Source organism: Cucumis melo, chromosome 4, assembly GCF_025177605.1.
Source record: "Cucumis melo cultivar AY chromosome 4, USDA_Cmelo_AY_1.0, whole genome shotgun sequence".
In the NCBI taxonomy this organism is placed as follows: domain Eukaryota; kingdom Viridiplantae; phylum Streptophyta; class Magnoliopsida; order Cucurbitales; family Cucurbitaceae; genus Cucumis; species Cucumis melo.
The window spans coordinates 21,299,929-21,313,159 of record NC_066860.1 but is presented as its reverse complement, the minus strand read 5'-3'; the positions used below and the strand labels follow the sequence as shown (position 1 = coordinate 21,313,159).

At 32.9% G+C, this 13,231-nt stretch overlaps 1 protein-coding gene and 1 long non-coding RNA gene across 4 annotated transcripts; one reads left to right on the top strand and one right to left on the bottom strand.

Annotated features, from left to right (window-relative positions):
- Positions 1-2,624: 2,624 nt before the first annotated feature.
- On the top strand, positions 2,625-3,754 carry LOC127148962 (protein ALP1-like). The gene is made up of 3 exons (XM_051083401.1): positions 2,625-2,912; positions 2,992-3,217; positions 3,300-3,754. Exons 1-3 carry the CDS (start codon positions 2,625-2,627, stop codon positions 3,752-3,754), a joined length of 969 nt encoding a protein of 322 aa, XP_050939358.1.
- A 5,761-nt stretch (positions 3,755-9,515) lies between these two features.
- LOC103499242 (uncharacterized) lies at positions 9,516-12,974 on the bottom strand. Of its 3 annotated transcripts, none has more exons than XR_007820263.1 (4): positions 12,744-12,974; positions 10,186-10,856; positions 9,849-10,091; positions 9,516-9,756 (listed from the first exon to the last, which is right to left on the bottom strand). It is a non-coding gene; the product is annotated as an uncharacterized LOC103499242 (long non-coding RNA). The 3 variants fall into 3 exon arrangements; XR_539746.3 differs by having other exon boundaries at positions 9,849-9,921; positions 10,032-10,856; positions 12,744-12,973; XR_007820262.1 differs by having other exon boundaries at positions 9,849-10,856.
- Between the last annotated feature and the right edge of the window lie 257 nt (positions 12,975-13,231).

Here is a 13,231-nt window from a genome sequence, read left to right as displayed (position 1 = left end):
TGTTGAACATGTTTTTATTTGTTTTACAACATCTTCCATTTCAATTGTTGTATTCAATTGCTCTCACATCCTCAATTATATCTATTCTTCTAGGCTATGTAATAAAATGTCATGCCTACTGTTTAAAAAAATGTCATGGCTACTGTGTACTTCTGTTGAAAAAAATTACCTACTTCCTTGAAGTTTGACTGAATTTGTGAAATCTCCTTTTTTATGGGATTCTTGTTGGGTTTCTTTACTGCTGGTTCATACTCCCTTTACTATATAATGGAGCCTTCCTCCTTCCATTCCATATTCAACTAACTTTCCTTTTTGGTATACTTGCATTTGTCTTTGGTATGTTATTCAAATTCCATTGCTATACTTGCATTCCATTCTTTGTTCTATGGTATGTTTATCATGTTTCCAACGACAATTGATATTTTTTCAAATATGCTAATTTTTATTTTCAATTCAGCCCCTGTGTTTCGCCTTCTTTGTCTTTGTCTGTATTTTACAAAAGACTGCTTTTGTAAATTTGTTTCCTTCTGCACTATCACAAGTAATGCTTTGTTTCCTTCTGCACTGTCACAAGTAATGCTTGCTGTTTTCAATGCTCCATTTTGTTCCCGTACTATGTTGTGACACTGATGATTGTTTTCTGAATATGTCTCCATGAAACATATTAGAAGGATTTGTATTTTATGTCTGTATTTGGTTGCTTCTGTTTTACATATGATGTTATGAACTCCACCGCAAAAAATGGTACCGTAAATGCGTTCTTCTTGAACGTCTTTGCGGTAATCAAATTAACTCTGAGGCTACCTTCTTTTACATACATTATGTACTCACACTTTGTTTGATTTTTTGACCCATTTCATGGATTTGTGAAGTTTCGTTTCGGTTAAGGTATGTTTCATTTTCATTTTGTCATTCATTTTTTTACAATACGTTATCCTTACCGGCACGCATATGTAATAACAAACTCATTTTTTGTCTATATCTTCAGGTTGTAAAGGTTGAAGCATTCGTAAACGAGGTACTACGGTTATAAAACTCCTTCTTTGACGAAGTCGATCTATATATTCGTGTACTTAGTTGTTTTATTACATTTTTGTTTGAGTTATAAATCCTCAGATGTTTACATTTGTTTAACTCTCTCTCCCTCTCTCTCTCTCTCTCTGTCTATATATATATATATATATATATATATATATATATATATATATATATATATATATCCAATAAACCATCATACGGAATGTGTCATTTCTAGATTTTCAAATAGTCCTCTCTTTTTTTTTCTTGTGTTGGTGAGTGATCATGTCTTCCAACCACTGCATGTTTGGAAGTTTAAAATCATTTCTCATGTCTTCAAAATCAGTACTTTTGAAATTTGTACTACAAATAAAATACATTTTAAATACTATAAATAAAATTGTTTTTAACTAATTAAAAAGCATTGCTCGAGTGTTTTTAAAAATCCACAAGAGTGTTCAAATTTTTAAAATCACAATCAACGTGCCCCTTCTTTATAAAGGATGAAGCAACAGGTAATAATTTCATTTTATTTAGGGTATGTTTCGACCAATAACAATTCTTCTAAAAAAAATAAGAAACCAACCACATAAGTATTTTCCATTTCTTTGTAATCTGTTTGTTTTTTTTCAACCTAAACTTGAAATTTTATTATTTTCGAAATAAAATATTAGTTTACTTTTGGAAAGAAAAAAAACTATTATTTGTACTAGTTGTAGTCACATCTAATTTTGAGGTAGATTAAAATTTGCCTAATTTGACTAGTTTTCAATTTTGTGAATTTTTATAAAAAAAATGTTATTTAATTACTTTTGTAATTTTGAATTATTTAGAGTACATTAAAGAATATAGAAAAGTTCCAACAATGAGACGCTATAAAATACAAATTGAGTGGTCAAATTGGAGACATATGAGTGGATGATGCATAATAACGAGAATAAGGGAAAGTACAAAAAGAAAAAAGAATTGATTTCATGAATCCTACTATTTATATTAATTTTAGAAGTCTGTTTCCTACAAGCAATATAATTTATATTACTTTGAATTTTTTTTATATAAATGTCACGTTAGAAAAATTATATGGATGATACTATTTAGCAATATGTTTTATTTCGCAAACTAATTATCACGATAGATTTCAATTGATAATTAGCAATATGTTTTATTTCGCAAATTTAAATACTATACTTCCATATATACATAAATCGAAACATAAACATAAATGAAGTTTGCACAAAAACGTATTTTCAAAAAAGTAGTAGAAGTCAATTACTTAATTTGTAAACATATTAACTTAGTTTACCTTTGAAGATATTTCCAACATTTCACAATGTGATTAGGTTAACAACATTCGAAATTAACGCGTTGTTAGGATTATTTTCCAACAGGGTGTCAATCTATAATTTAGAATGGACAAACACGAGTTGGCGTCTATTGTAAATGCGTTCATAGCATCCCGACGACAGTTGTTACTAATGTTGGAGCTCTTGAAGAACGATACGAAGAGGATAACGCACATCCCGTATGAAACTAGGCATAGGATTAGACAGTTAGCTTACTTTCGCATGATTCATGGGTCAGACCTTGTCTGTCGCCAAAGTACGAGAATGGACCGAAGATGTTTCGCCATTCTGTGTCACCTACTGAGGACCATTGCTAGACTAACGTCGACGGAGGTCGTTGATGTTGAGGAGATGGTAGCAATGTTTCTCCACATTCTTGCGCACGATGTGAAAAATCGTGTCATTCAACGAGAGTTCATGCGGTCGAGTGAGACAATTTCCCACCATTTCAACATGGTCTTGTTGGCCGTCATTCGAGTTCATAAGGAGCTTTTGAAAAAACCACAACCAGTGCCTAATGAATGCACAGATCAAAGATGGAGGTGGTTTGAGGTACACATTTATCTCGAACTACGTACTTCCAACACAACGATGTTAGTTCTTCTCAATAATTTGTAGTTATGCGTTGCAGAATTGCCTAGGTGCATTAGATGGAACGTACATAAAAGTCAACGTTCCAGCAAGTGACCGCACTAGGTATAGAACACGCAAGGGGGAGGTGGCCACAAATGTACTTGGCGTGTGTGACAGGAAAGGAGATTTCGTTTACGTACTTGCCGGTTGGGAAGGATCAGCTGCGGACTCACGCATCCTCCGTGATGCCCTTTCAAGACCTAATGGGCTTAAGGTGCCCAAGGGTAAGTAACAACGGCATTGTACTTATGAATGCAATTTTGCAAGTAACAGCTGCGACATTTTAATCGTGCATTGTGATCACAGGCTATTACTACTTGGTTGATGTCGGGTACCCAAATGCGGAGGGTTTCCTAGCACCATACAGAGGCCAACGCTATCACTTACAAGAATGGCGTGGCCCTGAAAATGCACCTTCAACGTCGAAAGAGTTCTTCAATATGAAACATTCTTCTGCTCGTAATGTAATCGAAAGAGCATTCGGTGTCTTGAAGGGTCGATGGGCGATACTGCGGGGAAAGTCATACTATCCTGTAGAAGTTCAATGTCGCACAATACTCGCATGTTGTCTCCTCCACAACCTTATTAATAGGGAGATGACAAACTTTGATATAGAAGACAACATAGATGAGGTTGATTCCACCCACGCGACTACTGCCGCCGATGACATACACTACATAGAGACGTCGAATGAGTGGAGTCAATGGAGGGACGACCTTGCAGAAGAAATGTTTACTGAATGGGAGTTGCGTAACCAATAGAAAAATTAAATGTTCCCCGTTCATTTTCATACTTAAGTAGTGATTGCAATAAGTCTTATTTTGTCATAGTTTTTGTAACATGATTATTTTGAATGTATTGGTTACGCAAGTAACTTACTGTCAAACTGTTTTTCAGTAGGAGTTCATTGTACTATGAAACTAATCGTATGTATGTTATCTAATCATACGAAACTTAATGAAACTAATATGTTTGCGTTTTATGTCTAGCATGACAAGTTCATCGAGACTACTTAAACATACTTGGACTAAAGAGGAAGAGGCAGGCCTCGTGGAGTTGGTCAATGCTGGTAGGTGGAGGTCTGACCATGGGACCTTTCGTCCCGGGTACTTAAATCAGCTGGCGAGAATGATGGCCTTCAAGATCCCAGCTTGTAATATCCATGCTTCAACCATCGATAGCCGAATCAAATTGATGAAGAGAATGTTTCATGCACTTGCGGAGATGCGTGGCCCAAACTGTAATGGTTTTGGGTGGAATGATGAAAAAAAATGCATCATCGCTGAGAAAGAAGTCTTTGACGATTGGGTAAAGGTGCGTTACTAGATATTTGAACACTTGTTTGATTATTTCAATACATGGACTAATAATTTATTATTGCACTTATACAGAGTCATCCGGCGGCGAAAGGCCTCCTTAATAAGTCGTTTGTCCACTATGACGAACTGTCGTACGTGTTTGGCAAAGATCGTGCAACAGGAGGCCGGGCTGAGAGTTTTGCGGACATTGGGTCAAACGATCCTGCTGGGTATGACGCATTTGCTGCTAATGCTGTGCCAGATACGGACTTTCCGCCAATGTACAGTCCGGGATTGAACATGTCGCCTGATGATTTGATGAAAATAAGAACCGCTAGGGTCAGTGAACGTAGGAATGTTTCAAGCGGGTCTAAGCGGAAACGTCCAGGACATGCCACAGATAGTGGGGACATAGTTTGTACTGCCATTGAGTACGGAAATGAACAACTTCATTGCATTGCTGAATGGCCTATCCTACAACGTCAAGATGCTACCCAAACACGTCAAGAGATTGTTCGACAGTTGGAGGCCATCCCTGAGCTCACATTGATGGATAGGTATCGCTTAGTGCGTATAATTATGCGTAACGTCGATGACATGAAAGCTTTCCTTGAAGTTCCCAACAATATGAAGTACCCGTACTGCAGCATCATTCTTCAAGAAAATCGATGACTAGTTTGTTTGTTGTATTTGTATTAATGAAACTTTTCTTACTTGGACTATATGTTCTTCTTCTAACTTGTTATGTCTTATTATATAACGAACTTGAAATTCTGTTGAAGTTAATTAGTTTGTATTTTCGTTTCGCTTTCAAATGTAATGGTATGGATTGTTGTATTATCCTATTAATGTAGTGTTTTCGTTGAAGTTTTTTTTTACAATATTTATAAGTTGCGTATACGTGGAAATAATTTGGTTTAAATACGCTAATGAATTTACGGATTTACGAATTAATTTTGGACGACATAACGTAAGAGAATTATATTTTCAAAAACTATTTACAGAATTATGTTTAGGTTATTCTAATTACATAATTGAATATTGATCATGAAAATAAAATTATATATTTTTTATTCTTATATTAACATTCCTTATTTAAAAAAAATAACATAAATCTAATCAACGTAATCTTTGCCCCAAACAAGTTTTATAATAATACTACAATCATAACTCTTACTCCAAACACATTTTATAATAATACTATAATAATAATCTTTCCCCCAAACACATATTATAATAATACTACTATAATAATTCTTTCCCCAAACACATATTATTATAACACTACTATAATAATCCATTTCCCAAACACATACTATTATAACACTACATTTCATATTTCTTCCCCCAAACACATATTATAATAACACTACCAATAATAACTCTTCCCCCAAACACATATTATCATAACACTACCAATAATAACTCTTCCCCCAAACACATATTATCATAATACTAGGATTATCATAATCTTAGGATTATCATAATCCTTTTCCCCCATAACTCTTTCCCTCCCCCAAACACACCCTTAAATGTATTAATTTTTACCCTGAACTTTAATAAGCATACCCTTTTAAACTCTTCATTAAATTTTATTTGAATACATATCATGTGAGACTTGTAATTTTATCAACTAAGTTCCTAAAATTACATAAGTGAATCAATTTACACTTTCAATTTTATTATGATCTATTTGAAAAATGCTCATTTCTTCAATTTTTTTAAATCGACATTTGTAGAAGTCTACACGTGTATAGGAATTTATGCATAGACAGTTTTCAAGTATATTTTTTTGATGAGACATGCACAGCAAAATTAAGAATCAATTTTGCGCTAATTACATCTTAACTATTTAGAAATTTAACATGCAACATTACCATAATTAAATAAAATTATGGTTAAGAAAAACTCATACATTTGAAGTTTCTCAATCCTCGTAATCTCCTCAAGAACTCAAAAGCGAGACCACCACTAATGTTGACCCGTTATTCTCCAAACTTAGAACCAGGTTGTGGGATCCGATACGTGAAGGAATGAAGAAGAGAGAGATGAAATTTGGAGGTCAGTTTTAGCATTGAGAGTTGAGAGAGAAAATTGAATTTGATATAATTTTGTAGGTCAAAATTACAAAATTAACAAAAGTTTTGAAACATTTGAAATGTTGTCTTTAAATAACCCAATTACATGTAAAAATGCATGTAATTAGTTCATCAAATCTCAGCACTTAACATTTCATTAGTCACACATTAACGAAGTTTAGCGGACTAGGTTTTTACATCCCATGTAGCTGCTTATCCCACTAACTGTTTGTGGGGTTATCCAACAAAATATTTTATTTTTTCACTAACTTTAGTCTGAGGGCAATACGGTCATTGACCATTCAAATCAAAGTCAAACTTTGACTTTTTCAAGTTAAAAGTCAACACTTTGACTTTTTACCATTTTGTACATCTTGTCTAATTTTGACCTTCCGAGCATGAATCAACATTCATTTCACGAAATTCAAATCATATTTGAATACAAAAGCCAACATTTTCAAAGTCAAAAGTCAACGTTTTGACTTTTCATAGTTTGACTTTTCAAAGTTAAAAGTCAACATTTTGACTTTTTTTTTTTACTTTGACTATTTCCATTATTTTTTACCTTTCAAATATGAATTCAAATTCATATTTTTAATATTTAAATCATATTTAAACATAAAAATCTATCTTAAACTAATAACAGATGACTATATCATATATATTGTGGGTTTCTCTCTCTTTTTTACTTAATTCGAACAATTCGAATTATTTCATCATTTTGTTCTAAATTTTTTTCATATAAGCTAGCAAGGGAACCTACTATAGATCATGGGCTCCAATGATCCAAGATTAACTGGCTAAACCCTTTTAAACCAAACTAATTAAAATTCATTAACTGATAGTTATTCACTAAAGTCTCGTAGTTGCACTCTCGCACTATAGATATATTTACGTCCATCAGATATAACCATGATCAGTAAGTTAATCATTTACAGGTTCTTTGTAATCTCAGTTGGGTCAAAATACAATTTTATACTTTTGCACATAGATCCTTTGATGAGGGTATTCAGTAGATACCTAGAGTTTCCATCACTGGTACTAGGTTAGAGATTAGGGGCTCTATGGACGCCTAGATTTTCCATCTCATAGTAGCTATAACGAGATAGGACATTCCTGATGCCTAGATTTCCATCTGGTAAGTATCATATCACCGAATAGGGTTTCCATGCCTAGATTTTCGTTTTGTAGATCCATAGAGATTTATTGTATAGCAACTGAAATAGAATGTTTAAGATAAATCATATAAATTTGATAAAGACATATTTACTTTTCTTTGCTAAAATGTATTTGTAGAAATTGTAGATTACTCATTCATCATGTTTAGTATTTAAAACCAATCTTCAGTTTTAGCTCAAGCTTGCCTAAAATGTTTTCTTACTTTTCAGGTAGAGTTCATGGACCCGACACTTGATTTTGATTGCCTATCTGCTTGTGTCATTTTGAGTTCATAGCTAGTATGTATTATACAATAGTGTCTTTCTATTTGTACATGAGTTTTATTAGTGAGTACTAGATGTGGGTTGTTTAGAGTTGTATATCCTTAGTCTTTGATTACTATGTTCATGTCTATATCAGACTCATAGATGTATTTTGGGTTTTCACTCCGAGTGTATATATACATGTGTAATAGTTTGTTGACGTTTAATTTTTGTTGTGAGTTTTAATTTGCTAGTACAGTTTTAGTTCTAGTAGGGTCAACATGTATCATTAAGTTTAAGAACAGTATTTATTGCCTTCACGTCCCCTCTTGTCCCTAAAATGATAAACATGTTGAGTCGGCAAACTAGCCACTCCCACCCATACAAGTCAAAAAACAATAGAAATAGAAACATAACTAGTTAATAAAGTTATATCTAGTGGTTATTATTTCGTGATTTGGTCTATGCAAACTCATTGCACATGATACCCTCACTTGCATGTCACCTACACAAATGCGTTGGATTATTGCATTTGTATGAAATACAAAGTGAGCTGTATCAATAGTGTTAACAAAATAAGGTACACAACCTTATCCCTACAATAATGATCCTTTAAGTTGTATTTCAAATATTAATTTTTGTATGTCTCTACATACAGTTCAAGACTCATCAAACAATTTAGGGTGTTAGTTTATCAAATTTAGGTCATTAAGGTAAAACTAATAATCAATAAAACTTTATTAAAATTGAAAAAACAACACTTTATTAATGATGGTCAACGGATTACATTTACTATCTATGAGTTTTAGAACATAAAACCCAACAACTTGCAACAATTAGGATCATCCTACTTTTTATGCTTGTTCTAGTCACTTGTAATCTGACAGTTAAATGAGTCCTTTCTCTAAAAACTACTTTAACATGTCTGCAACATTAGAGTCAAGGAATGAATAAATCTTTTCCTATCTTTCTTTAAGAGTTTGGTGTTGTTTCTCATCGTCATCATGCTTTCTTTCAACTTTTGTTTCTTTTCCTTTAGAGAAAGATTTCGATGGAGTTGCATGAAACAACCATAGATTCTTTTATGATACTATTCGCGATCTCATTGACTGTCATTCCTCATTTTCAAAACTAAGAAATCCTTTACTCCCTGTTGGCAATACTCAGCTCCATATCATGAGCATGAGTCGTCAACTCTTCAAACGTGCAGGGTTTTATACTTTGCAAGATGTAAAGAAACTCCCAATTCATGCCTTAAGTGCACATCTCCACTGCAGATAGTTGAATGAGTTTTTCTATGCAATCCAAGCTTACATCTCTTCATCAGTTTATGTAGTCCATGACTGGCTCTCTTTCGTTGCTTGGTGTTTGTTAGCTCCATCATGCTAACGATGCACCTAGTGTTATAAAAATGGTTGAGGGACTCTTTTTCCAATTGTTCCCAGTTGTCAATCACTTCCGACTCTAGATCGGTATACCATTTAATGTTAGTTGGACTTTGATGTCATCTTATAGTGTTATTAAAGCCCTTTAATGTCAGTTTAAAACTGACATTAAAGAGACCAACAATGTCGTTTTATAACTAACATTATAGATCCCCAATAATGTCAGTTTAAAGTTGACATTCAAGTCTTATTTTTGGGTCCATTTTTGCAAATTTATTTTATTTAATTATTGCATCGTTGTCCATTTTTTATAAACCAACATTAAATATTTTTTCACATGTCAACAAATCAATAAAATTAATATTATTTCAAAAACTATAATATTTATCTTTTACATTTGTATACACAAAATGAAATCTTAATATTGTGTTTATATATACATTCTACAACGATACATGAAAAAATATCCTAATACAAGACTTATAAGAAATCCTAAACGCCTTCTCAGCCTTCAACCTTTAATGATCGTCTGGCTATCTACAAAATTGCTTAACTTTCAACCCGATATGACTTTAATCATTCTACAAATTAACAATATCAAAATAAGTCATTTAATCTTTAGAATTCTAACAAGACAACTTCGAAAAAAATGTGGCTTGAAAATAGATCTTACCCAATCGCCTGGCCATCTACACGATCCCTTAGCTTCACAACATAATGGTGTTTGGCTTGAAAATAGATTCCCTCTAAGAAATGAATAATCACATATACTGAAGTTTAAGAGTCATATGAAAAAGTAAAAAATCAAGGAAAATCCAAAGAACTAATATTTTATGAGATTCAAAAGAACGCAAACCTGCATGAGTTGGAGGTCTTATAGCAGTCACATAACCCGATTTCAGCAAATGTCTATTCTCTAAAAGAAAAAAAATGCATATACAATAACAATAAAACAATAACACATACGGTTGAAACAAAAATTTAAATGAGTCGAAAGGGTGACATAGCACCTATTGACTTTCAATGCCTTCTCCCCTATGAGCCATAGTCAACTCCAAAAATCTCTTTGCGTATTAAAAATTAAGCATTCAAAGCTGCTTTAATAGATAACATCAAGAATGTACAAACACATACAAATGTGTTTAAATACAATTTTTATGAAAGAATTAAATCAAACCATATCAACTTTCCTACCCAATACCAGTCTACAATAACTGAAAGACTGGTTTTTTCTCCCTTTAGAAATGGAAGTGGGAAGAAATAGTTGCAAGTCTTCTCCAACTTTTCCTAACTTTTAGCCGAATGAATTCCGGTCATTTTGTCATGCCACATCATAACAAAAGGACTGTTCATTTGGAGAAAAACTACTTAAGGATTGATATTAGATTATGTGTGTACCAATCACTTATCTTAGGTGTGTACTATAGGCGTCGAAAAAAGGAGTCTGGAACAATAGTAGGCAATTTATCTAAGAGTCTGGAACAATAGTAGGCAATTTGTCTAAGAGTCTGGAACAATAGTAGGCAATTTATCTATGTACTTGAAAAGCCTTTTCAAATTCTCTCGTGTCACCATTGCCATGTCCACAATGTCCCTGTTATCAGTAAATACCCAGAGATCACCAGGATTTACTCTTTTAAGACTGTCACGACAAAACATGCATGACTGGGAACGCGTTCGCCTGAAGGACATTTAAAAGAACAATATAATTATATGAAGTTGATATATGAAGCAAGCAGTTAAATAAGAATACAATCAGTGAGAAATAATTTTTTTTAAGAAAAACAATCATCCCAAACGGTTGAAGAAAGAACTGAAATAATAAAATCAAATCCAGTCGTCTAATTTGCTTAATATGAAACAAATCAAAGTATTGAAGTTTTGAGTCATTAGGTACCTGAGAACCTTTACCCAGCTTCATAGTTAATAAAAATAAAACGGATTCATCGAGCAGGTGAGAATATAATCGATTAGAAATAAATACATGACAAAAGAATGATCATGAAGCAAAAAGTAAAAAGACAATTACAACAAGAGTAAACCAGGTAAGAGAAAAATGACACATCAGTTAGTTCAGATTAGTTCAGTATCGTGATATCCATACCATGCAGTGCATAAGATTGATGAAAATTTTAATTTTTTTTTTGCATAAAAGAATAAATATGCCAAATAATTACAGAAATTAGCATGCAGGACAACCAAATCATCAATGGAGATCCAAGGATTGGATGTGAAAATACAAACCACAATCTACAATATTTCTTATAATTTGTAAAGAAGACGGCATCAAACAATTAGTTGCATTGATCAAAATGCATGCACATAAAAAAAAAAAAAAAAAAAAAAAAAAAAAAAAAAAAAAAACCATCACAAGGCCTCCATCCAATTAACTAAAGATGAACGGAAGGCTTTAGGCTCTGTAACTTTTCTTCTTCTTGTTGGTTCTCTCCAAGTCTTTCCTTAGCTCATATAAATCACAACATCCAATCATCCATTCATTTTTCTTTAAAAGAAAACCCATTAAAGAATTACTCAGATCAGTTGCTTTCTGAATCTCCATCCTTAAATGCAGACAAAAATAAAGAGACCCACCTTTTTCTAATCATTGATCCAACATTGGTAAGCAGTTCCCCAAGTTCAAAACCAAGAAAAAGAACACAACCCCTTTTGCTAATTTCAAAGTTAAACAACATACAATCGATTTGGATTTTTTTACCCTTTCCTTGGATATAACGATTTAGTTGAGATTGATTGAAGAAAACAGTAATGGAGAAGGAGCCGCTTCTGTCCCCTCCTCCTTCTTCATAGCTGCTACCTCTTTCTTCTTCTCTTCTTCGGTGTCTTTACATTGGACATTTTTTAGCCAGATGGGGTGCTAGGTCTGTGCTTTCTCTTCTTCTTTATTTGTTCCTCATTTGTGACTTTAGATGAATCATATTGCTTGTTGAATGGAATTATTTGAAGCCCTTTTTTTTGTTTAACAGACATTACCTATTTGTAGAGAAAAAAATCTCTTGACCAATATTAAAGTTCACATGCTAAAAGATAAATATGACTACATCTTTCTGTAGACTTTACATGATAATCGACACTCATAATTTTGGCGAGAGTGAGATAAACCTGTACATTTCAAGTATTCGACACCATAATCCCCATAATAACACATAAAATACAGGTATATAGATAACAGATGGAGGTTTTATAACGTCAAAATTCAATCAAGAATTAAATAAGTTTCACACAAATAAATTAATTTAGAAATTAGAAATTTCATTCTTGTTTAATAATCCATAAACCGTTTAGAAATTTCTGCGTACCCAAAAATACCATTTACGCTAATTTAAGAAACAAGTTTGAGAAAAACCCTCGAACAACAATCAAAGAAAATTCATCAAATTGAAGTCTAAAACACATTAAAAAATAACAACCAGGTGCATCACAAACATAAAGCATGAGTTCAAAATGTTAACTAGAGAGATGGGATCAATAAAACAGGATGAAATCATGATCCACGTGTACATATCAACATACAGGAAAGAAAAAACAAGAAATTTAGGGGAGAACTGACCCACTGAAGATGAGATTGAATGGCCGGCGAAATCTACCGAAAATTCTAGAGAGAATCACAACTCCAGCGGCTTCTAGATCTAGATTTATCTCATTCAATGCTTTCAATATACCAGGCCGATGTTCCCCGTTAGTCGTGGGTCTTCATCGATGGAGAAGATGAAGAGGGTTTGAAAATGAAGAGACAGTAGTGAGATGGAGAAATGGTACTTTTTCATTTCTTATCTACTACCATATATACGAAGCCCTACAAAACAAGTGAGGAGGGAGCCAAAAATTTAAATTATTATCTTTAATATCGGTTTTTAAAAAGTGGGTCTTCAATGTCAGTTTTAAACCAACATTAATCATTTTCTTTGATGTCGGTTTAAAACTGACATTAAATATCCGTATTTTTAAAAACAACATTAAAGAATCATTTTCATTTTTTTGAACCGACATTAAAGGTTATATTTCTTCTAGTTAATTCTTTTAAGCTTCAAACAAAAT